This window comes from Taudactylus pleione, unplaced genomic scaffold (assembly GCF_031769625.1).
Source record: "Taudactylus pleione unplaced genomic scaffold, aTauple2 ptg000006l, whole genome shotgun sequence".
Lineage (NCBI taxonomy): Eukaryota > Metazoa > Chordata > Amphibia > Anura > Myobatrachidae > Taudactylus > Taudactylus pleione.
In genome coordinates this window covers 15,236,785-15,261,037 of record NW_028284409.1, presented here as the reverse complement: position 1 = coordinate 15,261,037, position 24,253 = coordinate 15,236,785, and the positions used below count along the sequence as shown (strand labels likewise).

Sequence of the window (24,253 nt, the reverse complement as noted above, 5' to 3'; positions counted from 1 at the left end):
GAATTGAATACGGAGATAAGTTTCCGCCATGCGAAAAGCCGAGATGAGTTGTGTTAGTCACTGAAGTTCCAGCAACAAGCAACCCAGCAACGACATATCTTTGGGAGCCTCAGATATCTCCTATTGTGGCCATGCAATCCAGAATTCTAGAAATACAGGGCAGTCCAGCATTATTATCTATGAGCAATATCCAAGTGAAAGACCTTGCTTTCAATATCTTTGCATCACTCATGTATCTACAGATGTGTCCACATACTACTTACTTCCTTGTGGGTTAAACAGCCCTTCTAGTCGGGCCATGCTGTGGCATGACTCGGTAGCACTGAGCGTCATTTCATGCGTCCTTTACCCTCAAATGAGTCTTATTCGCTAAGTAATACAAATAGGATACACAAGCAGCTTCTGTTGAGTAAAGTGATATGCAGCATGCCTATATTCTGTGCGCGACTGCGGTTACATCTGCATACGAATGCTATGTTACAGTGTCAGCGACTATGACACTAACGTAGCACTTCGCATGCAGATAAACCCGTAGTCGCATAGAGAATATAGGCATGCTGCATATCACTTTAAACAGGAGAAGCGGAGTGTGCGTCCAATTCACATCGCTTTGCGAATAAGGCATTTGAATGCAACAAGTCGCACGAAAAGACGCTCAGCGCTACAGAGTTGCATGGCAGTCATTCGTTATATTTAATGCGACCTGTAGCACACGGAGGTAAGATGTATGTGGACACATCTGTAGGGGTTTCCATTTTTTTTTATTGTATTTGCAGGGCAGCTATGCAACATGTGTAAAAGTGTTATATCTGTCATTCCAAGATGAATACTTGCCGAGTCCCGCGCTTCCAAATGGCCTGAGTAATGAGTAAATGGCAGTAGCAAAGCTGCATCACGCTGTACTGTTCGGTGCCTATTACAGGTTCTCTTAGGTTTCTGGCTGTGCTTATAGTTGTGGTTTGCTAGGTTTACCTCAATGCCCTGACATTAGGATAAATATCCAGGCTACCGAGTTGGTGCTGCCTGTGACTGACATTGACCATGTAGTCTATGGATCCAATACTGAATCATGTTCATTCATGTGGCTTCTTAAATCTGATAAACATTCTGACTTGTGCAGAAATCCCGTGGGTAAAGGAGTACTCTTCATCAGTTCACTTTAAGGGGAAGGGTTATTATAAGTGAAGAACACAATAATCTGGTTGTGGTGGTTGGTTTTAGTGGCTGGCTTGGCAATTCCAAATGTACACACAATACGCATCCACCATTTATGAAAAGTGAAATAAGAAAAATGGACTAAAAAGTGAAGTTATGGGAGAAACACGTCAGTCACAATTACTACTCTGAACGGTATTGGTTTTTCTTTACGTCTCAGATTTTTTCTAGTTCATGCAGGAAGTAAATAATGCCACAGGGAGTTATGGTATAATTTATGTCATTTCAGAGATAGGAGTACTTCAGTCACAGATTCCAGGAGCCAAAAGAAAATGTGGGTGGAAGGACTTTACAGGTTTTATGCATTCTAATGGCAATCAATTGATCTTTGCTTTTGAGTGACTGGTCTATCCTATGCACCAAATCTATAATGCAGTCTATTCTATCAAATAATAACCATCATTTAGTATCCCCTAATAATTTGATGAACAAAAGTGATTACATAATCATGTATCACAAAAACTAGTAATTGTGTACAACACTATGAAGCAGTTGAAAACCGGGGGATGTCCTTCTTGTAGAAACAGATTACTTGTGGTTACACAATGCATTCTAGATTGGTAAATACTTTTTGTAACACATCTGCTTTACAAATATTAAAAAAAAAAAAAAAAAAAAAGTGTGCTAGAAATTTCAATTTGTGGGCAAGCATCAAAATTATTTATGAATGTTCAAAATAAAAGTGCCAAAATGTTTTGTAATTATGTAGAAAACTTGTATCACTGACAGCATGTTCTCAGAGACCACTGGTGACCAGATTTGTAAAACCTGGCAGTAGAAGGGGCCTGTGCAATAGCATCAGGAGCTGCTGAGGGAACTCTTGACGAGCATTCCTGTTTATTTTAAGGATGAAGTCCGTAGGAACTTCAAGAAGCCAAATGTACATGAATTGCTCTGCTTCCCAAAAGGGTCATCAGCTGCCACTGACGTTTCTCACTTGTTCCGTATCAGTTTACATGGTGGAATGAAGCAGGTTCCCCTGCCCAGCGTGTGCGTCCACATTATATATATATATATATATATATATATATATATATATATATATACACACACACACACACACACACACAATCTGCCATGTGGGTGTATGCACAGTGGCAGGTGAGCAGCACAGACCGTGCAGAGGTCACTCTCGCTGATCCCAGCCCCGATCTTACCATTCCTGTTGCTGTCACTGGAAGGTGCGGCCGATGCCATCGGAGGTACCGCCGCAGCCGCGACAGGCACGGTAGAGGAGGCGGCTGCGGCTCCCACTGTGGCTGATGCCATGCCTCCTCCTGCAACAGCAGCAGCAGCGACGACGGCGGCGGCTGCCATTGCTCCATTATCCTGCTCATCCCCGCTGCTGTTTGCGCGTTTGTTCTTCTTCCCCTTGCTGTTCTTCACGTTAGGCATTTCTTATCCAGAGGTCAGATTCGTCCAGGAAACCTTCAGCTGCTTAACCCGCTCTCCTGCATGGTGCCCTGGCTGCCAGTGAAAATACAGGAACAAGCGCTGCGCTGTCTATCTCCTACCTTGCTGCATCCCAGAGCCCTGCGGGTGAGGAGGAGGAGAGGGAGTGCGGCGTGCACCGCGCTGGGTGCTGTTTGCAGGCAGGATTTGCAGCAGGCGTGTCTCGTTGTTTTGGTTCTTGTTCTGCTCTCTCCGTGCTGCACTAGGTTCCTCCCCTCTGTCACTTTCCCCTGGATCTTGTGACGTCAGCCCCCGCCGTCCATCCCCGTGTAACGTCCGCACGCTGCTCTCCCCGGGCCGCCCCATCCTGTCTCCGCCACCAATGCGGAAACGCCCCCTCTTCGCCTTCCAATCCGGGAACCGGTCGGAGGATGGATGAGGGCGCGGCTGCCTCTGCAGCATTTCTCTGTTACGGCAGCAGCACAATAGACGGGAGGGAAACTTGCATTGTGTGCGCTGGCTGGAGCTGAGCAACAACATCATGTGGCTCATATGCATACATTGGTTTTCCAATCTACAGTGGTCTATATTTATTCATCTTCCCTTCCGGGAGTGCTTAGGCTATAATATTTCTATTTATTATTCCTCATAATAGGTATCTGTTTGTAGAACACTTGTACATTAACTATACTTCAAATAACAATCTTACTGAATCCCATGCCTGCAGCCTTTTCAATAATGATTTGCTGGGGATCCCCTCCATGGTAACGCCCCATACAAACACGTCTGTCACTGTATTTAGGAGGAGCCTAGCTCTTTCATACAGCGAGAACCTTTGTCGTCTTACACTAGTGCTTCTCTGCTGTCTTTGGATCAGGCTGTGACAGAGGAGGACCCTAGGGGCTCCATTTATCAACCATACATAACCTCCAGGAGCGTATCTATAATGGGTGCGGGGAACACGGGCCCCTGGGTCCAGGGGGGGCCCGCATCACACACCCTGCACCCATAATCTTACTTACCTCTCCGGAGTCCCACGTCAGCGCAGGGGTCCGGCGCTGGAAAATGGCCGCAGCGGCCATTTTCCCGTTGTGTGCGCATGCGCAGTACAGGGAAAATGGCCGCTGCGGCCATTTTCCCCGTGACCTATGCAGACATTATAGATTCTGGGCACACTCTAGTGTCCAGAGTCTATAACTCTGGCGCTGGCCGCGCACATCTCAGTGCGCTGCCGGGCGGAGAGGAGGGGGCCCGTGTCGGAGACTGCACATGGGCCCCCTCCTCTCTAGAAATGCCCCTGATAACCTCTTTAGCACTCACTAAAGGGATTATGTCACCCTTTCAATATTTAACAAACACTGGTAATCATAAGATTACCACTGTTTGCCACTCTCCATACACCCCGTAACGGCGAGGAGGCTTCCAAAAATCGGATGGCAGTCCCGGCCGCCAAGAATGGTGGTCAAGTCTCCTAGAGGCTGGGGCCGCAGCCGCCCACTACCCCAGTGAAGTGAGCAGCAATGGCGGCCTATGTCGCAATTCGCGTTGAATTGTGGATCCGCCTCCCGCTTTACAGTGCCGGTAATTGTGCCATTGCATAGAGGAGGTCGGAGCTATGACAACATGATCACCCAGCCCTGCCACCCACAGTGCCAACCTGGCTGCCTCATACATCATATGTTGAATTTCTGCTTCCGTAGGAGCTGTCAGATGGAATTTTGAGCCTGTAATTGTTCAAGACGTATTGTCTCCATATGTGTCATATAACCTTTGCATAAACTTCAGGCACAGACATATACACCCTAGCAGGATAGCTGCACTGATCACCAGCCACTTGGCCAGTCCGGATACAGCCTCCTTCATAGCCTTTTTATTATGGGTTGATCCTAGTTCCCCTTCATCTAAAGGACTCAGACGTGACGTCGAATGAGGGCGGAAGTGCACTTCCATGCACTGACAATGCTGTTATTTCGTCTCAACTGTAGTAGCTGGCCACCAATAGTAGAAATGTGTACCTTTGCAGGCTCTCTTCGCTCGCCGCGCTTCAAGGCGTGGTGGCTTGCTTCAGTCGCCACAGGTTACTATTTCCAGGGTCCTGTAGCTGAAGGGAATCTAGACGCAGCCATTTTTTATGTGCATGAGAACCTGTTTGATGGTCCACAGCTGCATTCTTCATCGTGCCGTTGGAACATTTCTCCATACTCCAGGTATAAGTGCAGCATACAAGTTTAGCGTTCCCGTTAGGCTGTTTTAGCGGGGCGCGGCGCCCTGCCCTCCTTCTGGAGGGCAAAAAGCACCCTACCCTCCAGGAGGAGGGCAAAAAGCGCCCTGCCCTCAGCCTGCGGGTGCCGTCCTCACCCGCGGGACGCAGTGTCCCGCGGATGGAGAAACGTGTGGTGACCCGGTCACCGCCGGAGAATAGACGCTGGGCGCATGCGCCCGGCATCTATTCTCACTTTCTGCAGCGCTTGGGGGCTGCCCGTCGTGTCCGTAAGTGACGGGCACGCCCTCAAGTATGACGAAAAGGGAACGCGTCTTATAGGCACGTCCCCTTTTCATGACCACGCCCACTTTGCGCACAAGGTTGCCCTCTAGCTCCGGCGCCCTGCCTGCCGCCGGAGCTAGAGTGAACACTACAAGTTACATGCAGCGGTATGTAGAGGAGCAACACGAGGCCATAAGACTTTCAGGTGTTTAGCACGCCTGAGGTTTGGTTTGGACTGGAGCAAGTGTGGGAGACTGAAGAAGTGTGCACAAATGTGGGTGGTTTTAACCTGGACTTCCTCATATAGGAATATGAGGATGCTGTGGTGCCCGAAGGCGATGACTGGAAGGATAAAGTCTATTTTTTGAGAACTTGGTAATTGCATAGGCAGAAGATCAATGATGGTTGAAATAACTTGATATAGATAAAAGTCCAATGTAATAGATCAAACTTGTTAAGAGCTGATTAATGTCCATAAACGAAGAATGATATTTGATTTGTTGTTTATCCAATGATTGAAGAATGATAATTGATTTGATGAGGATCTGATGTTTGAAGAATGATAATTGACTTGAGAATCTGATGTTTGAAGAATGATAATGGATTAGAAGAGGATTCGATGTTTGAGGAATGATAATGGATTTGAGGATTCGATGCTTGAGGAATGATATTGGAGTAGATGAAGATCCAATGTTAATTGATCGTTAGGAACCGATTACGAGTTTATTACAGATGATTGGTAGGAACCGATGATGATACTTTATTAGATATGATCAGTAGGAACCAATGATGACACTTGGTACGAAATGATGGTGATACTTTATTAGAGATCGGTAGGAACCAATAATGACACTTGGTAGGAACCAATGGCGATACTTTATTAGAGATGACCGGTAGGAGGTGATGATGATACTTTATTAGAGATGATCGGTACGAACTAATGATGATACTTGGTAGGAACCAATGTTGATGCTTTATTAGGGATGATCGGTAGGAACCCATGGTGAATCTTTATTAGGGATGATCGGTAGGAACTCATGGTGATTCTTTTTTAGAGATGGTCGGTAGGAACCAATAAATTGAGAGATAATTCCCAATGATAATTTGTATACTCCAGCAGATGATAACTGAGAGATAATTCCCAATAGCAAGTCCAGACTGAGGCAAATGATATGAGAGGTATTCCAATTGGCAAGTCCGGACTGCAGCAAATAATGAAGGAGTCTTGATAGAAGATGGAGACAATTGAATAGGACAGATTGTGCCGTTCAGAAACAGCAATTGAGGCACTAGATCTGTTACTTCAGTAGGAAGCGGAGTTGTACTGGCAACAGAGGGCAGTCAGTGCAAGGAATTTATAGGACTGGATAATTGGTCAGTGCAGTCAGCAGTTCAGCAAGCCGTGCACTGAGTGGAAGCTTAGCGTAATGTGACAGAATCCAAGTTGGCCACGCCCATGTCTGTTCTGGAGGGAGATCCGGCGTGCGACCTATATGTCAATAACCTGGGGTAGCCTCCCTGTAGTAGAAGGCCGCGGAGCACCAAGTGCACATACTAACACCGTCCATGTGCAGCATGCGACCCGGAGCGCCCTCTGCGCCAACCTGGATAGGCACCGGAGAGGTAAGAAGGAGACTTTAGTACCGCGGATCGTGACAGCACCCCCCCCTGACAGGTGGCCCCAGGACACTTTTTAGGTTTAAGTGGAAACAGCATGGAACGATTTGATCAACTGAGGAGCGTGAACATCAGAAGAAAAAGCCCAGGAACATTATTCTGGACCATAGCCCCTCCAATCAACTAAGTATTGGAGACATCCATACCTAATTTGAGAGTCCAAAGTTTTTGCTACTTCATACTCCACAATGAGTTTGAACCTTGAGTACCTCTGGAAGTGCAAAATTAAACCTGTTGAGTATGAGTGGTTTCAATAAAGAAATATGGAAAGAATTAGGAATCTTCAGGAAGAGAGGCAACTTGAGTTTAAATGAAACTGGATTGATAACACTTTCAATGGCGAATGGCCCGATGTAGCGGGGCGCAAATTTCATAAATGGTTCTCTAGGATGGAGACCATAATTGGCATAAAAGAGCATATAACCAGAGGAAGAGTGGTACTGATAGTTGTTACAAAATTCAGCCCAAGGAAGTTGTTCAGCCCAGTTGTCTTGAGAGGAAGATACATATAACCGAAGAAAAGACTCTAGATCCCGGTTGACTCTTTCTGTTTGGCCATTAGACTGACGATGGTAGGCAGTAGAGAAGTTGAGCTTAACTTGAAGTGAAGCACATTAGGAACACCAGAATTTTGCTACAAAATGCACTCCCCGATCAGAAATGATTTCCAGAGGAAGACCATGGAGTCTGAAGATCTCATGTATGAACATCTGAGCCAATTTAGGAGCTGATGAAAGGCTGGTGAGGGGAATGAAGTGAGCCATCTTGGCAAACCGGTCAACTACCACCCATATGGTATTGAGCTTATTAAAAACTGGAAGGTCGGTTATGAAATCCATCAAGAGATGTGACCAAGGTTGATGTGGAATGGAGAGAGGAAGTAACTGCCCAGCAGGAGACTGTCATGGAACTTTATGCTGAGAGCATTTGTTACAAGAGGCAATAAAATCTTGGACGTCTTATCTGAGAGAAGGCCACCAGTAAGATGTGGAAACAAACTGCAAAGTTTTCTGTACACCTGCATGACCAGCGAAGCACAAAATACAAAACAAGTTTAACAAGGGACATGCTTGGGTGAACAGGTAAGTCTTGAGTCTATTTTTGAAGGATTCTAGAGTGGAGACCTCTCGAACTGTGCGGGGAAGTGTTCCATAGAGTCTGAGCCACAGAGTTGAAAGCTCGACCCCCAGACGAATTCCTGGAGATACTAGGTACTGTTAATAGTTCTTCATCAATGGATCGCAGTAATTGAGTGGGACAGTTAGGAATCAGAAGCTGCTTCAGGTACCTTGGGCCCTGGTCATGTAGGGCTTTGAAAGTTAGTAAGCCAATCTTGAAAACAATTTGCCATTTGATAGGCAGCTAGTGAAGGGAGTAGAGAATGGGTGTTATGTGGCTGGAACAGGGTTGGTTGGTTAATAACCTGGCAGCTGCATTTTGTACCATCTGCAAGCGGTGCAAATCTTTTGCTGGGAGACCAACGTAAAGGGCGTTGCAGTAGTCTAGACGTGATGATATAAATTCATGTATGACTTTAGGCAGATCTTCAAAGGGAATTAAGTGCTTGATGATGGCTATGTTCCTCAGATGAAAGAATAAGGATTTGATTGTGGCTGATACCTGATGTTTAAGTGTCAGGCCACTATTCAGGACAACACCAAGATTCCACACATGTTCAGTGTTTTGTAATTCTGAGCCCCCAAGTGTAATGGAGCATACACACGGTCAGATTTGTCAGATGAACGATTTTACCAAAGTTTTGAACGATTGAACGATTTTTGACTGCATTAAAGTGAATTGAATCGTCCAAGTCTGACTGCAAACACATCAGATGTCAGATATCGTTATCTGACAAACGGGAACGCGCATCGTTGATCGTCCATCGTTCAGGCATGTCAGATATGTCAGATTTTCCTTCAGATATGAACGACTGAACGATTTTTAAATCGTTATCGTTCATATCTGAAGGAAAAATCTGACAGTGTGTATGCACCATAAGTCCTGTTGGTTGGCTATGCTGTAGCCTTCTCCTTTGACCTATCATAAGGACCTCTGTTTTATCAGGGTTCAGTCGCAGCCAACTGGCACTCATCCACTCCTGGAGCTCTGCTAGGCAGCCATTTAGGGTTATTATGGGGTTCTTAGTACCTGGAGCAAAGGACAGGTACAGTTGTGTATCACCTGCATAGCAGTGGTAGACCAGGCAATGACGTCTGATTATTTCAACCAATGGTAGCATGTATACTGCAGAAAGTATTGGAGATAGTATAGAACCCTGCAAAACAAAACTAATCTGAACATGAGATGGCGCTGGATATAAAATATAAAGGTAATGGCCAAAAGAACTACTTAAACCTCCTTTTGGTTCAATGTTGGATATCCTTCTTCATAGATAATAAAGTTCCTCTAGGGTCCTCCGTGTTATGTATCCCCAAAAGACATAAGAAAAAAATTGTATTTTTTAGGTGTAATTCTTAGAGAATTTCCAATATCATAGAGGTGATCTTTCACATGTAAAAACAATGTACCCCAACTCACATATAAGTGGGGGAATTCCTTGATTTTCTTCTGCCTGTAAGTAGGGTATGCACCCATCTGTTCTTTATCATCTCTTAACGTTTGCCATAAGATACGCTGGGGAACGCTACAAGGAGGGAGGATAAAGATACCCAGATAGCAATTCCCCCATTTACTTATTTGTGAGTTGGGGTACATTGTTTTTACGTGTGAAGGATCACCTCTAAGATAATGGGAATTCTCTCTTTAAAAATTACACCTAAAAAAGACTTTGGGCCAAATGTAATAGAGTGAGAATTTAGAAAATGTGAGAGTTTAGCAGTAAACTCTTACATTGGTAGAGTTTTATCTTGAAAATGGGAAAACATCTGGATGAGAGTTTAAAATGTGAGAGTTTTGTGAGTCTGAAAAACATGCGAGTTTGCTCTGCTGCTTTGTTCTCGAACTTTAGTACATTGGCCAAGTTTAAAAAGTGTGAGAAATCTCTCACATTTTCTAAACTCTCACCCTATTACATTTGGCCCTTTGATTTTGTTTTTCTTATTTTGGGGATACATAACACGGAGGACCCTAGAGGAACTTTATTATCTATGAAGAAGGATATCTAACATCGAACTAAAAGGAGGTTTAAGTAGTTTTTTTGGACATTACCTTTATATTTTATATCCAGTGCCATCTCATATTCAGATTATTTTTGTTTTGCATTGTTTTTTGAGTGGGGTCACACTCTTTTTCTGGACAACAGGAAAGCCGCAGGTGTTGAGCACTTTCTTCTCACACACATTCTGTATTTCCAGTATAGAAACCTGTGTGACACTGCATGGAAGTAGCACTGGTGATGAAGAGTTTTCTCCAGAAGTAACTCTCTGTGACCTGCCGGCCAGAAATTATTTGAACTAGCTAAGGACTGTGCCATCAAGTCCACAGAAATTTTTCAGGTGCGCAATTAGAATCCCGTTGGTCCACATTATCAAATTCTGCAGAGAGATCCTGAAGGATTAAGATTGAACAATCACCTCTGTCTCTTGCTATCTGAAGATCATTTAGCACACATACCAGGGCTGTTTCAGTGCTATGTCTTCTCCTGAATCCTGACTGGAATGGATCAGAAATATCATAGGCAGACAGGTGGGTTTCCAGTGGCACTACCACAACTTTCTCAATAACCTTTCCTAGAAAATAAAGGTTTGATACAGGTTAGTTGGTCATGCAGTCTGGGTCTAAATTAGGTTTTTTAAGAAGTGATCTAACAATTGCTTCCTTTAGTGGTTCTGGCAAAATGCCTGTCTGCAAAGAGCATTGAACTACTTTTGCAATTAAAGGGCCAATCATCTCCATACACTCTATGACAAGCTGGGTGGGGCAGGGTCCAGATCACAGGTGGTGGGTCTCAACATTCTGATAATTTTAGCAATGTCTCTTACATCCATTATGTCAAAGAAGTTCCATAAAGGCAGGTGGCTTACCTTGGTAGTTAGGCAGTCCTATGATGACACTGTGGGGATTCCAGCCCAGATGGTGGCACCACTGACTCCGTCAAAGAGTTATGTAATAAGGGGGAGCAGATAGCGGTTCTTAATGGTGATTTCATTCAGACCCCTATAGTCGATGCATGGGTGTAGACCTCCGGGTTTCTTTTACAAAAAAATTAGAGTTATAGTAGACTTACCTAGATAACTCCTTTTCTTCGAGGTCCATAGGGTCCACAGGGATACCATGGGGGGATATTATGGTTGGAGACCAGGCACCAAACAATTAGAGCTTCAGCTCCCAGTATGCCTCGGGGTCCTCCTCCATATATACCCCGCCCCTAGCCCATAGGACTTTAGTTTAGTTAACAAGCCTCAAGGCAGGAGAAGGAAGAGCAATCGTGCACCAGAAACTAACACAAAATAAGGGAATCTGTGACCGAAAGAAAAAATACCCAATGCAGTCAGTGCAGATGCCCTGTGGACCCTATGGACCTTGAAGAAAAGGAGTTATCTTGGTAAGTCTACCATAACTCTAATTTTCTTCAGGTTCCATAGGGATCCACAGGGATACCATGGGGATATCCTAAAGCAGTTCCCCTACGGTGAAAGACGCTCCTGAGCAGAAAGGAGAACTCATTGCCCAAAGGAAGCATCCTGAAAGGCAAAAGTATCAAAGGCATATAACCTAAGAAAAGTATGGACAGAAGACCACGTTGCTGCCTTGCACAATTTTTCAGCAGAGGCACCACGACTAAATGCCCTACAAACTGAGCAGAATGTGCTGTCACTGTGTTTGGGGCAGGGAGATCAACCTGTGTGTACACCTTAGAGATAGTCATGCGTAGCCATCTCACCAGAGTCTGCTTATTAGCTGGCCAGCCTCGTTTGTGAAATCCATATAATACAAAAAGAGCTTCTGATTTTCTAACAAAGTTGTGCGCTCCACATAGATATGGAGAGCACGAACTACATCCAGGGAGGCTTCACCTACAGAAAGATCTTTAGCCTGAAAAGCTGGTACTACAATTTCTTCATTTACAACTTGTACGAAGAACAGCTTTATCCTGGTGAAAAATCAAAAATGGAGAGCGACAAGAAAGTTCTGCCAAATCAGAGACTGTGGAAACAGAAAAGATAGTGATAAGAAAAAGTGTCTTCGCTGTTGACCACTTCAAATCTACAGAGTCTAGAGGTACAAATGGGGGAGCTTGTAGCCCCTTAAGAACCAAAGACAAATCCCACTGTGCTACCGGTGGAACAAAAGGGGGCAAAACTCCTCGGAAAAAAAATCTAACATCTGGTAATGAGGCAATCTTCCTCTGGAACCAGACAGACAGTGCAGAAACCTGCACTCTCAAAGTAGCCAGGCGGAGATAACAGTCTAAACCTGCCTGGAGAAAAGCCAGTATCCTAGAAATCCTAAACACCTTAGGATTATACTTTTTGTGGGAACAACATTGACCAAATGAATTCCAAACTCTGTAATAGATGCGGGCAGAGGCAGGTTTCCATACCCTAATCATTGTGTGAATTACAGAATTGGAAAAACCTTTTGCTTTTAGGATGGAAGATTCAAGAGCCACGCCGTCAAAGCCAGATGAGGCAAGTCCGAATGCCAGCAGGGGCCCTGCGTTAGCAGATCCTGCCATAGAGAAAGAGGATATTGACCATCTATTGACAGAATCTGTATGTCGGTGAACCAATGACGTCTGGGCCAAGCCGGAGCCACCAGTATTACTGTTCCACCTTCCTGCTTGAATTTCCTGAGAACACTTGGGAGGAGGGTGATCGGAGGAAAGAGATATGCCAGCGTAAAGTCCCATCTTACTGTCAGTGCATCCACGAAGGTTGCTGATGGGTCTCTGGACCTGGACCCGTACCTGGAGACCTTAAGGTTGTGATGTGATGCCATGAGATCTATGGTAGACCCCATTTGTCCCACAAGTGCTTTGTACACTGCTCGCAGTTCCAGAATGTTTATTGACAGATGACTTTCCTGATTTGGCCATCTTCCCTAAAAGGTGTGATGACCTGTCACTGCTCCCCATCCACGAAGACTGACATCTGTGGTGAGAAGCACCCAATTTGGAATCCAGAATAAATGTTTTGTTCAAATGATCCTTTCTCAGCCACCACAGGGGGAGTGACGAACCTCTGGAGTAAGAAGGATCCTCTGGGACTTTATTCAATGATTCTGTCCGTTCCACTTGGAGAGAATCAATCTTTGCAGAGGCCTGGAAAGGAACTGGGTATACTCCACCATGTTGAAAGTGGATACCATTGATCTCAAGATCTGCATCGCTAACAGAATGGCTACCCTTTGCTTGCAAAGCAGCTTGTGTATTTGCAGTGATAGGGCCACAATCTTGTCCTCTTGCAGAAACACCGTCTGTGCCCAAGAATCCAGAAGATCTCCCAGATGTACCATCTGCTGTGTAGGAGAAATGATGATTTCTTCCAATTGATGATCCAGCCATGCTTTTGTAATCAGGCTATGGTTAGATAAAGATGGTTTTGTAAAACAACCAGAGTTTGTGCCATTATCGAAAGGTCATCCAGATATGGCAGAATTCTGACGCCTGAGATCGGCCATCATGACTGCCATTATTTTGGTAAATATCCGGGGAGCCCTAGATAGGCCAAAGGGTAGAGCCTGAAATTGGTAATGTTGCTAAAGGACAGTAAACCATAAAAATTGCTGGTGGGATGGTATAATAGGAACATGCAGATATGCCTCCTGAATGTCCAGGGAAACCATGTAATCCCCTGGCTCCATTGCCAAAATAATTGACCAGAGAGTTTCCATACGAAACTTGGGTACATGGTTAAACCTGTTGAGGGTTTTCAGATTTAATATAGGACAATAGGCCCTATTCATTTTCTGAACCAAAAATAGTTTGGGATAATAACCCCTTCCCTGTTGAGACACAGGAACTGAGACTATTACCCCTGCCTGCAGCAGGGAGTGAATGGCTACCTGAAGGATGAAAGCCTTTCCCACCCACAGCTATGCTCCAAAAAGGAGGAGGGACGGCCCTGATTCAGAGCGAGCGCTCTGTCAGCGTCCGGCTCCGAATCAGGGCCTATATACCTTTACCAAGGGGGAGGTATATAGGGAGATTGACCCAAACCCTCATGAGACTAACACCTAGAGGGCGCACTGAGCATGGACCGTGAACGTCTCATATACATGTGGAGGTTAGGCAGAGCAACCCAGTTGTGTGAAACCCTTTGTAGGGTCGGGGGAGGAGCTGCTGGGGGAACGTCTACCTCCCCTAAGCTGCGTTAACCAGCCGGGGTATACTAGCCCTGTGGCAGCAGAAACATCTGCTGCCGATCCCCAGTGTCAGACGATAAGGCCCCGGTGGTGTAGTGAGGACAGGGACAATCCCGGGCCTTGACAGCAGCGGCTTCTGGTGCTTCTCTGACACCGGAAGTGAGGAATCACCTTACCTGACATCTCCGTGCGTACAGTTGTAGTTCAGTTCGCCGCATTGCGGCTAGCAATCTTAGCTGCGACCCGCCCAAAATCACCAGCCCAGTTACTGGTGTTGTAGCCCGACGGAGGTAGATGGAGTCACAGTATATGCATCTTAGTTCAGACGCTTAGTCAGAGCAGTCCCCTGTTACAAAGGTGCGTCTTGATCTTTCCTTATCAAATGGTTAGGGGTGAGTTATATATGGGGAAGGACCCTGAGGTATCCTGGGAGCTGATGCTTTAACTATTTGGAGCCTGGTCTCCAACCATAATATCCCCCATGGTATCCCTATGGACCCTGAAGAAGAAAGATGACGAATGAACCCCTTTTTTTCCTTAATATAATCGGTCATCGCTTTATGGTGCATACACACGATCAGATTTTTCCTTCAGATATGAACGATAACGATTTAAAAATCGTTCAGCCGTTCATATCTGAAGGAAAATCATTCATATCTGACATGCCTGAACGACGGACGATCAACGATGCGCGTTCCCGTTTGTCAGATAACGATATCTGACATCTGATGGGTTTGCAGTCAGACTTGGACGATTCCATTCATTTTAATGCAGTCAAAAATCGTTCAAATCTTTCAAATCGTTTAATCGTTCAGTCGTTCATCTGACAAATCTGACCGTGTGTACGCTCCATTAGTCTCTGGGATAGAAAGCGGATAGGTTCGCCCTCTAGGAGGAGATTTCCCATGTATGAGTTCAATTGGACAATCCCATTCCTGGTGAGGCGTAAGAACATCAGCACCAGTTTTGCTGTAAACATCAGTAAACTCTTGATAATTAAACTATAGTATATATGGAGGAGGATCCGGGGCATCATGGGAGCTGAAGCTTTGGCTGTTTGGTGCCTGGTCTCTCAAATCATAATATCATCATGGTATGCCTGTGGACCCTATGGACCTCGAACAAAAGGAGTTATCTAGGTAAGTCTATCATAACTGATTATTTCTTGTGAATACTTGGATGAAGGGGGTGACTTCTGGTGACAATGTTCAAAACAAGAGCTTTTATTTATATATATTCTCTATATTATTAGTAATGTCTAACAGTGTCAGAATAGAGCATTTTTGGGCCCTGTAGTAAAATTTGCGGGAGGGTCCAGTGATCACCAATTGTTACAGTTCTGCAAGATCTGTAAGAAGTCAGCACTGAGGGCCTGATTCAATGCTGATCGCAAAAATATGATAATGCTTGCCAAATCTCAGCCGGCATAAAGACTACCACTACTGCTTTCTCATATACACCCAATGTCGCTCTTTTGCATAAACATCGGTACCATTGACTCACATCGGCCAGTCACACAGCATTTACAATAGGTCTGACCAGCCACAGACACTGCTCTCATGCTTCATATGCAATAGCAGTGGCTAACTTATGCATGCCCAGGAAATGGCATTCAAATGGACAGACAAGTCTGCATTCTTCCAAACACCACCCCCAATGCTGACAGCCTGTCACTTTGCGATGGATTCTTCTGTGCATCCGTAGTCGCAGTGCAATCATTGCTCAGGAGCAGTGCGGCTTATATGCATGTACGATAATAAACAATTGGTCGATGTGCATCTGTAATCGCACTTGCATATGCTACTGATTCAGACCTTGAATTCAATTAGTCAGAGGTTCCAGAACTGTGCGTTGTAGCTCCCTGGGGGATGCCATGGATGTGTATTACAGACCCAAGTGATATAATTTGGACCGGTATGTTTAGTTCATGCACTGTCTGTAGCATTAGATAGGCAGTGTGCGCCCATTTACACAGACTGCACTGCTTAGTGTGTGACTGTGCATCCTTGCTCGATGCAGCTTCCTAGTTCCTTCCTACACACTGCTCCTGGCAGAAGGCAGATCTTAATATACATAAAGGGCACTTCTTCCCTGTCCCCTATGTTTCTCCTATCCACTGTGTGTGTCTCTGCTCCCTCACTGTGTGACTGTCACTGTCTTTGTATTAGCAAATGAAAGAATAACCTTCTGAAACAGACATGTCTGATAATTATCAATAATTGATTACATAACTCTAAATTACCCCAAATACTTCTGTTTTCCTAGTATATATGTTTCATGGGGGTACTACCATAAGAAATATCCAAAAGCAACACAGAACAAAAAAATTAAGAAAGGAGACTCAAAGAAAGATGTCACTTATGTACAGTAGCAGCTTCTACCATCTTGCAAGATACAACTAGGGAATTTGCCAAGAAACGTGATTACAATCACAGGTGTAAAATCTCGGGAGAGAATGCAAACTCGATTCAATACACCATCGACCAAACTTGAAAGAACTTTCAGTGAAAAAGATACAACTCAGGAATTAACCAAGAATCGTGATTACAATCACGGGTGTAATTGTAGAAAACTCGGACCTAAATAGAAGTTTCAAATAGTCCACCTCCTGAGCTGAGTTTGTCAGAAACATACATAGATCAGTGTGATTCGTGTATGTTTCTGCATGTAAACTCCCTAAAGTGTTAATTTTTTCTAAAAATAATGTAGGGTCCCCCCAAAAAAGCATAACCTGCCCCGGGTGCCTCAGCCAGTCCTGGTTCCTTTAAATATGGAAAAGAACGAGTAGGGTTCCCCCGTATCTTAGGAACCACCACTGGGCTGCTGAGCCAGTACTGGTTTTAAAAATTGTGTACAGTTCCCCTATCTTTAAACCCAGCACTAGGCTCAAATCCGGCCAAGGTGTAATGCCACAGTCAGGGGACCCTTTCACCGGCTCACCCCGGCCAAAGCATTAACAGCCCAAGCTGGGGATCTCAGGGGAGGTGGGGTCTCCGCTGTTAGAGTCTGTGTTTGTTGTGGACCCATGGTGGTAACAGGAGAAAACACCAGAACAGGTTTAAACTGAAACGTAGGTTGATTAATGTGAATGTTGGTAGACATGAACAATAAGATTAACTAAAGTCCAGAAATAACAAACTAATGTGGAAGAACGAAACTGTAGTGAGTGGGAATAAACGAATGTCCAGAACAGTGACAGAGATGAATGAGGTGAATCCAGGAAGACTGTAAAAGTGCAATGGATAACCAGGTATGTAGAATGGTGGCTGAGAGGGATATCCGGAAATGCTGTGTTGATGACTGAAAGAAGAATCTGGTAATACTGTGATGATGGCTGAAAGGAGAATCTGGTAATGCTATGATGATGGCTTAAAAGGAGAATCCAGTAATGCTGTGATGATGGCTGAAAGGAGAATCCAGTAATGCTGTGATGATGACTGTACAAGAATGGGTTAACTGCAGAGACAGGTTCAGGCAGGAGTGGGTCTGGTGGAAGGTGCAGGGTGATCTCCAGCTGAGTGCAAGGCAGAGCAGTGCAGCCGGCAGTGAGCTGAAGGCAGACAAGGAGCTAGGGCAACCACCGGAGCACAGGTCTAAAGTTCAAGAGCACAGGAACTCTCTCTCACAGCTGACACTGTGAAACACATTGCACTGGCAACTACAGGGTGCTCCAAACACCCTTAAGTACCCAGCAACAGAACGTGATAGGCCATAGAGAGCAGGTGACCCACAGACGATTGGCCTGCTATGTCACATGGCCAAAGACAACATGGTGGCGCCAAGACAGCCGTGATGTGGACACACCACTAGTCTTACCCCTGTCAGGATGGCCCAATGCTGGCAGACCTCCCCCCCACCAGAAGCGCCGCGCCTCAGCGCCCTCACCAGTAAGGACCGCAAACCTCCACGCCGTGAAACCTGGGTCATGACAGTACCCCCCTTCTTTCAGGTTTTTCGGGATGATCCAAATGGAATCTGCTGATGAGTTTGGGAGCGTAGATGTCCTCAGTTCTAGTCCAACAACACTCCTCTGGACCATAGCCTCTCCAATCAAGCAGGTTTTGGAAATGACCATATTGGACATGAGTATCCAGAATCTGAGACACCGCAAATTCCACTCCCTTTTCAGTTTGGACCTTGGGGGGAACAGGGAGAACACAGAGGAATTTATTGAGAAGTAGTGGCTTGAGCAAAGATATATGGAAATAATTGGGAATCTTTAAATAAGACAGAAGCTGAAGATTATAAGAGACTGGATTGATTACCTCTGAAATGGAGTCCAATAAACCAGGGAGCAAACTTCATAGATGGTGCCCTGAGGAAAAGATTGTGGGTAGAAAGCCATACTTGATCCCCAACCCGCACCTGAGGAACTTTTCTTTGCTTCCTATCTGCCTGATCTTTGTACCGCAGGGAGGTTTTAAAAAGAGCAGCCCGCATTTGAGACCAAAGTGAAGCAAAGTTCCGTACAGTGGCATCCACAGTTGGCACATCGAAGGTGGGCAAACTACGGAACTCAGTGACCCTAGGATGAAATCCATACACAATGTAGAAAGGAGTTTGGTTAGTAGATGAATGATAAGATGCGTTGTGTGCAAATTCGGCCCAGGGAAGGGACTCAGGGCCTAATTCAGAGCCGCTCACTCATGCTGTGTGTTCGCAAGCGGCCCAATGTTCTGTGTATGCGCATGCGCACGCTTCATTCTGCGTGTGCGCAAACTACACACTGCTATCGCAACCCTCTTGCTCGCCCAGCAAGATGCGAACGTAGGTATGCCTGAGTGTTTCAACGCCATTTTAGAGGCGTGCATAATTAACAGGCAGCGTCATAGTACACATCACTTGCCTTTTTTTTACACTGATTTCCTTGCAATGCTTGCGGTAGGTTAAAGCTACCTCAAGCACAGCGTTCACATCTGACGGTACTCGATGTACCAATGTTTTAATACATTTCCTGGAGATGACATGTTGCTGGTGGGCAGCTCTGCTTGTGCGATTGGGCGTACGCATACACAAAGTGGGCGCTCGCTAAAACATGGTGGGCGTCCTTATGCCTTGGTGAGTAATTGCTTCCTGTGGCGTCACTTTGACAAATTTGCATACGCATCTAGCGAGCATACGCAGATAGTGAACGGGTCTGAATCAGGCCCCCAGACCAGTTGTCCTGGGATGAAGACAAAGATTCTCATAAAGGTCTCGAGATCCTGATTCACCCTCTCGGTGGACCCATTACTTTGAGAGTGATAGGCCATGGAGAAGTTAAGAGAAGTTAAGTTTCACTTGTAGAACAGAACAGAGGTCTTTCCCAAATTTTGCCATGAATTGGACACCCTGGTCTGAGACGATTTCTGAAGGAAGTCAATGAAGACGAAATATATGGTGAACAAATAGGTGAGCCAAATTGGGCGCCGAAGGTAACTTCTTTAACGGAATGTAATGGACCATCTTAGAGAAACGGTCTACTGCCACCCAGATGGTGGTATATCCATTATAATTTGGCAGGTCTGTCACAAAATCCATGGACAGATGTGTCCACGGACGAAATGGCACAGGAAGGGGCATCAATTCACCAGCTGGAGACTGTCGAGGAGATTTATGCTGAGCACACAGGGTACAGGACGAGATTACCTTGGTTTTCATCGATGGCCACCAATAGGATCTTTTCAGGAACTCCAAGGTCTTGCGAATGCCTGAGTGACCGGTAAAATGAGATAAGTGAGCCCATGTCAGCAACTGTTTTCTCAACTCCGGGGCCACAAATGTCTTCCCAACAGGTGGTTGTAGTTGTATAGTGGCAAAAACCTTTGACTCCAGCAAGGGAGTACTCTGCAGTGTTTCTGGACCACTCTCAATGGACAGCGACCATGACAAGGCTTCCGCCTTCAGGTTGAGAGCCCCAGAACGATATGTCAGGGTAAAACGAAAGCGAGCAAAAAATATTGTCCATCGGGCCAGACGAGGACTTACACATTGGATATTTTTTAGAAAAAGAAGATTCCTGTGGTCTGTGAAAACGGTGAAAGGGAAGTTAGCACCCTCTAGGAGGTACAGCCATTCCTCTATAGCCAAGTTGACAGCTAAAAGCTCCTGCTCACCTATGGCATAGTTTCTTTCAGCAGGGGAGAATTTTTTTGAAAAGAAACCACATGGATAAATCTGGTTATCCTCGAAGCGCTGAGACAGGACTGCTCCCACTGCTTCAGATGAAGCATCCACTTCCAATAAAAATGGCCTATTGACATCTGGTTGTCTCAGAACGGGAGCTGTGAGAGAGGCTTGCTTGAGAAGTTGAAAGGCTGTCTCCGCCTCAGGGGGCCATAGAGCAGGATTGGCACCTTTACAAGTTAAGGCCGTGATGGGAGCCACCAAGGAGAATCCCTTAATAAAACATTGATAATAATTGGAGAACCGAGAAGTCTCTGGATAGCTTTCAAAGATGTGGGACGGGAAAAAAATCCAATATTGCTTTGACTTTCTTGGGGTTCATTTCCAACCCTGATCTGGAAATGATATATCCAAGAAATGGAATACTTGGTACACCAAACACACATTTCTCCAACTTACAATACAGTTGGTTCTTCCTCAGACGAGACAAGACTTTTTGACATGATTGTGGTGTTCCTCAGGAATGGAGGAAAAAAATCAAAATATCATCTAAATAGACGAGAGCTGAGAAATAGAGGTGGTGGGGTAAGGAAGGTGCGCTCGCCCTGTGGGTGTAATGATGATGGGGGAGTGTTGGACTGTGTATGTGGTTGCTAGTGTGTGTGGTGTGAATGAGTGGGGAGGGGTGGACAAATGGAATGACAGAGGGAGAACTGAGACATAAAAAAACAGGAGGTAATCAAGCCACTGAGTCGGCGAAACGCGCTTCCTCATTATTGTAATCCGGCTTATGTACGGACCGGATCCCTGTGAACCCTATCCAGCTAAATTGTATGTACAAACAGCCGGCTGACTGATGCATTAGATGTAACGGCCCCAGCCATTCAGTGGTAGTTACATACATACGGAGCCACCTATAACCGCCGGGTTAGCCTGCGCTGTAGTTTTCCCACACATTGCACCTTACAGGTTTGTGCTCATATATTCATTTACCTGATTGGGCACATTGGTTTTAACCAAACAGATGTTGGCCTTATGTATATGAAGCAGCTGCTGACCGATGAGTTGGCTTCAGACAACTTAGCCTATTAGCACTCCGAGTTTGCTGATTAACCTTAACTGTGGATTCCTTGTCAGGTGCAGTAGATCTATACTAAACTGTCATTTCCCAGTGTATTAGCGACTGACCATTGTGTCAAATGAACTGTCTCATTGTCTGAGACAATATATGATTGTGTGTTTATTCTATCTGTCATGAATATACGTATCCTAGAGTATTACATCATAGTTTTATGAACCAGCCACATTGGTATAACTATATGGGTATTGTGACACAGTTAGGTTAGGGGGTCCCTCTCCTGGGTAGAGGACTCCTTCCTTTCACACACAACAGCTGGGAAACAGTACGCCAGACTGGATGCAAGTACAAGCTGGTCGGCGCCAGTCTTTATTGTGCAATGTCAGAAATAACACAAAGAAAACATAAACGTAAATCCTAGCCCTGTCGGGGCACTAACTTCACAGGTAGTTCCCTCACTACCAGAACCCGGCAGGGCCTAATGCCCTCACCAGCAACAAAAGCACAGCACAACACTTACAGTTAGGTTTTCAAGTGTCTCTGAGCAAACTCCCTGTCTGCTCTCCCAGGTGTGACAATCAGCCCTCAACACACTAGGCTTATATTGGCCACTCTCAGGTGGAAAACTAACAAGCCTGATACCAGGCTGCGAGAACCAAAACCTGGAGTGGCCGTGGGTGGAGCCCTCCCTCTCCTCTCACCCACAACCCCCAGGTCCCAAACCGGCTTTTCAAAAGCCTAAACTCAAACCTGCTACACTGCAGACTTTCTCCTGGGGATTTTAAACACATAGGACAGGAATCTGGGATAAATGTCCCTGCCACAGACCACTTTACCAGTGATCCTATCACAGTATTTATACCTTTCAAAGATCATTGCACATATATGAACAAATTGCTTGACATTTACCACTGTGTCATTTCTTATTGATCAGCGGGTTAGGTGTAAAGGCCCCAACCATTCAATGGTAGCTACATTCATGCGGAGCCACTTATAACCGCCATATTAACTTGCCTTGGTGTGTTCCCACACATTGCACCTTACAGGTTTGTGCCTATATACTCATTTAACTGTCTGGGCGCATTGGTTTTAACCAAACAGATTTTGGCCTTATGGATATGGAACAGCTGCTGACCACCGAATCAGCCCCAGCCAACTTAGTCTATTAGCACTCTGAGTTTGCTGATTAAACAGCAATTGTGTATGCCCTGTTGGGTGCAGTAGATCTATACTAAACTTCCATTACCCCGTGTAGTAGCGACTGACCATTGTGTCAATGGAATTGTCTCATTATTTGATACAATATACTGTATGACTGTATGTTTATTCTATTTGTCGTGAATATATGTACCTAAGTTTATTACATCATATTTTTATGAACCAGCCACATTGGTATTCTTTATGGGTCTTTATATCTTTAAAAGTTCATTGCACATATATGAACAAATTGCTTGACTTTTATTATTGTGTCATTTCTTATTTTGCATCTGATGTATTAAGATTTATTGGGGAACTGACATGCACCAAACTCTATCACTAGGGCAATTTTATATACTGTCTTTGCCCCCTCTATAAAACTATTATACATCTGATTTACATGGTACACCAATTTGGATGCTTGTGTACCAATATATGGCACATAAGGAGCATGAAATATCACCTAAGGTGTTTGATGCATAATGCAGTCTCTTTTGTGATTTCACAGAACCGACTTGACTGACTTTATTCATAATACATATACTGGGGACGCCGGAAAGTATGCTCATGTAAATACTCTTTCTGGAATGTTATACACGTAATAAAGTGGACTTTTCTTTGTGATAGTCCTACAACTACCTCTTTTTGTGATTACCTGGGCATTCCACCTTTTTCCCTAAGTATCGATGTACCTACAACCATACCAAACTGGATATGCCCAATCTCATCTGATCTTGGAAGCTACACAGTATTGTGCTTGGTTAGTACTTGGATGGGAGACCACCAAGGAATACCAGGTATTGTAGGTAAAACAGCAAGGTGTATTGGGACACATTGGTAAGACAGCAGAGGTTTTCATTTATCGCTCTTGGTTCCCTTTACTATGTTTACGTTTTATATGTACATATTCAATATTTTGCTGGAATAGGTCAGGATATCTTTTGGGTACTCTCTTACAGGTGTTTAATTTAATAATTTTGTATCAATCTACTAACACTGAATGCAGGAGTTTTGTTACCCCATTTTTTTCTGATATTTTCATTAGAATTTAATACTAATGTTATAATTTTTTGTTCATGTGTTGATTCAGGTCTATGTGGTGAAACTCTTTAGGACCTTTTTAAGTAATCCGATTAAAAGCTATTTTTTACCTTTTTACTTATCAATATCAATATCAATCTAGAGTGCCACAGCAATCAGCCTCTCTTTCCCTCCTCCTTTGTGTAATGAGAACTGAGACATATAAGAGATCACTAAAGATCTCATTAACAAAACCTTGAACCTTTGGCATGACCAAATATTCAAAATGACCGTCCCTTATGTTGAATGCTGTTTTCGACTCGTCACTGGCTCAGATACGGATGAGATTGTATGCACCTCGGAGATCTAACTCAGAGAATATAGTGGATCCCTTAACCCTGTCAAATAATTAGGTGATTAATGGTAGTGGGTATCTGTTCTTCACCGTGATATCATTCAGACCTCTATAATCCATACACAGGGCCTGATTCAGACCCGCTTACGAGCGCATTACGCTCGCAAGCGGGTCAATGGCTGGGCAGTGCGCATGTGCGGCGTGCGCACTGCGTGTGCGCGAGCCCCGGAGTGAGCGAGAAATCCCTTGCTCCGGGGCTCACTGCAAGACAAGGCGGCTGTCGATGTTGATCGACAACTCGCCCCGTTATGTAGGCGGTCCGGGGGGGTGGCTGCACAAACGGAGGCGTTCCCTTAGGAACGTCTGCCGTTTGTGGGAGGCCCTACTGACATCACACGTGATGTCAGTAGTGAACTTCCTGCTCTATTAGAGCAGAAAGTTCACTGGGGCTTGCGATGGATGA

General features: G+C 44.9%; 1 protein-coding gene and 1 pseudogene across 1 annotated transcript in view; one reads left to right on the top strand and one right to left on the bottom strand.

Moving 5' to 3' along the window:
- The window catches only part of HECA (HECA ribonucleoprotein granule regulator), a 76,615-nt gene extending 73,681 nt beyond the window's left edge, over positions 1-2,934 (bottom strand). Inside the window, exon 1 of the mRNA XM_088451737.1 lies at positions 2,373-2,934. Within this exon, the coding sequence (XP_088307863.1) occupies positions 2,373-2,610 (238 nt within the window). The 5' untranslated portion in view covers positions 2,611-2,934. The remainder of the gene's footprint in view (positions 1-2,372) is intronic.
- A 20,171-nt stretch (positions 2,935-23,105) lies between these two features.
- On the top strand, positions 23,106-23,224 carry LOC148543098 (5S ribosomal RNA; annotated as a pseudogene).
- Positions 23,225-24,253: the final 1,029 nt, after the last annotated feature.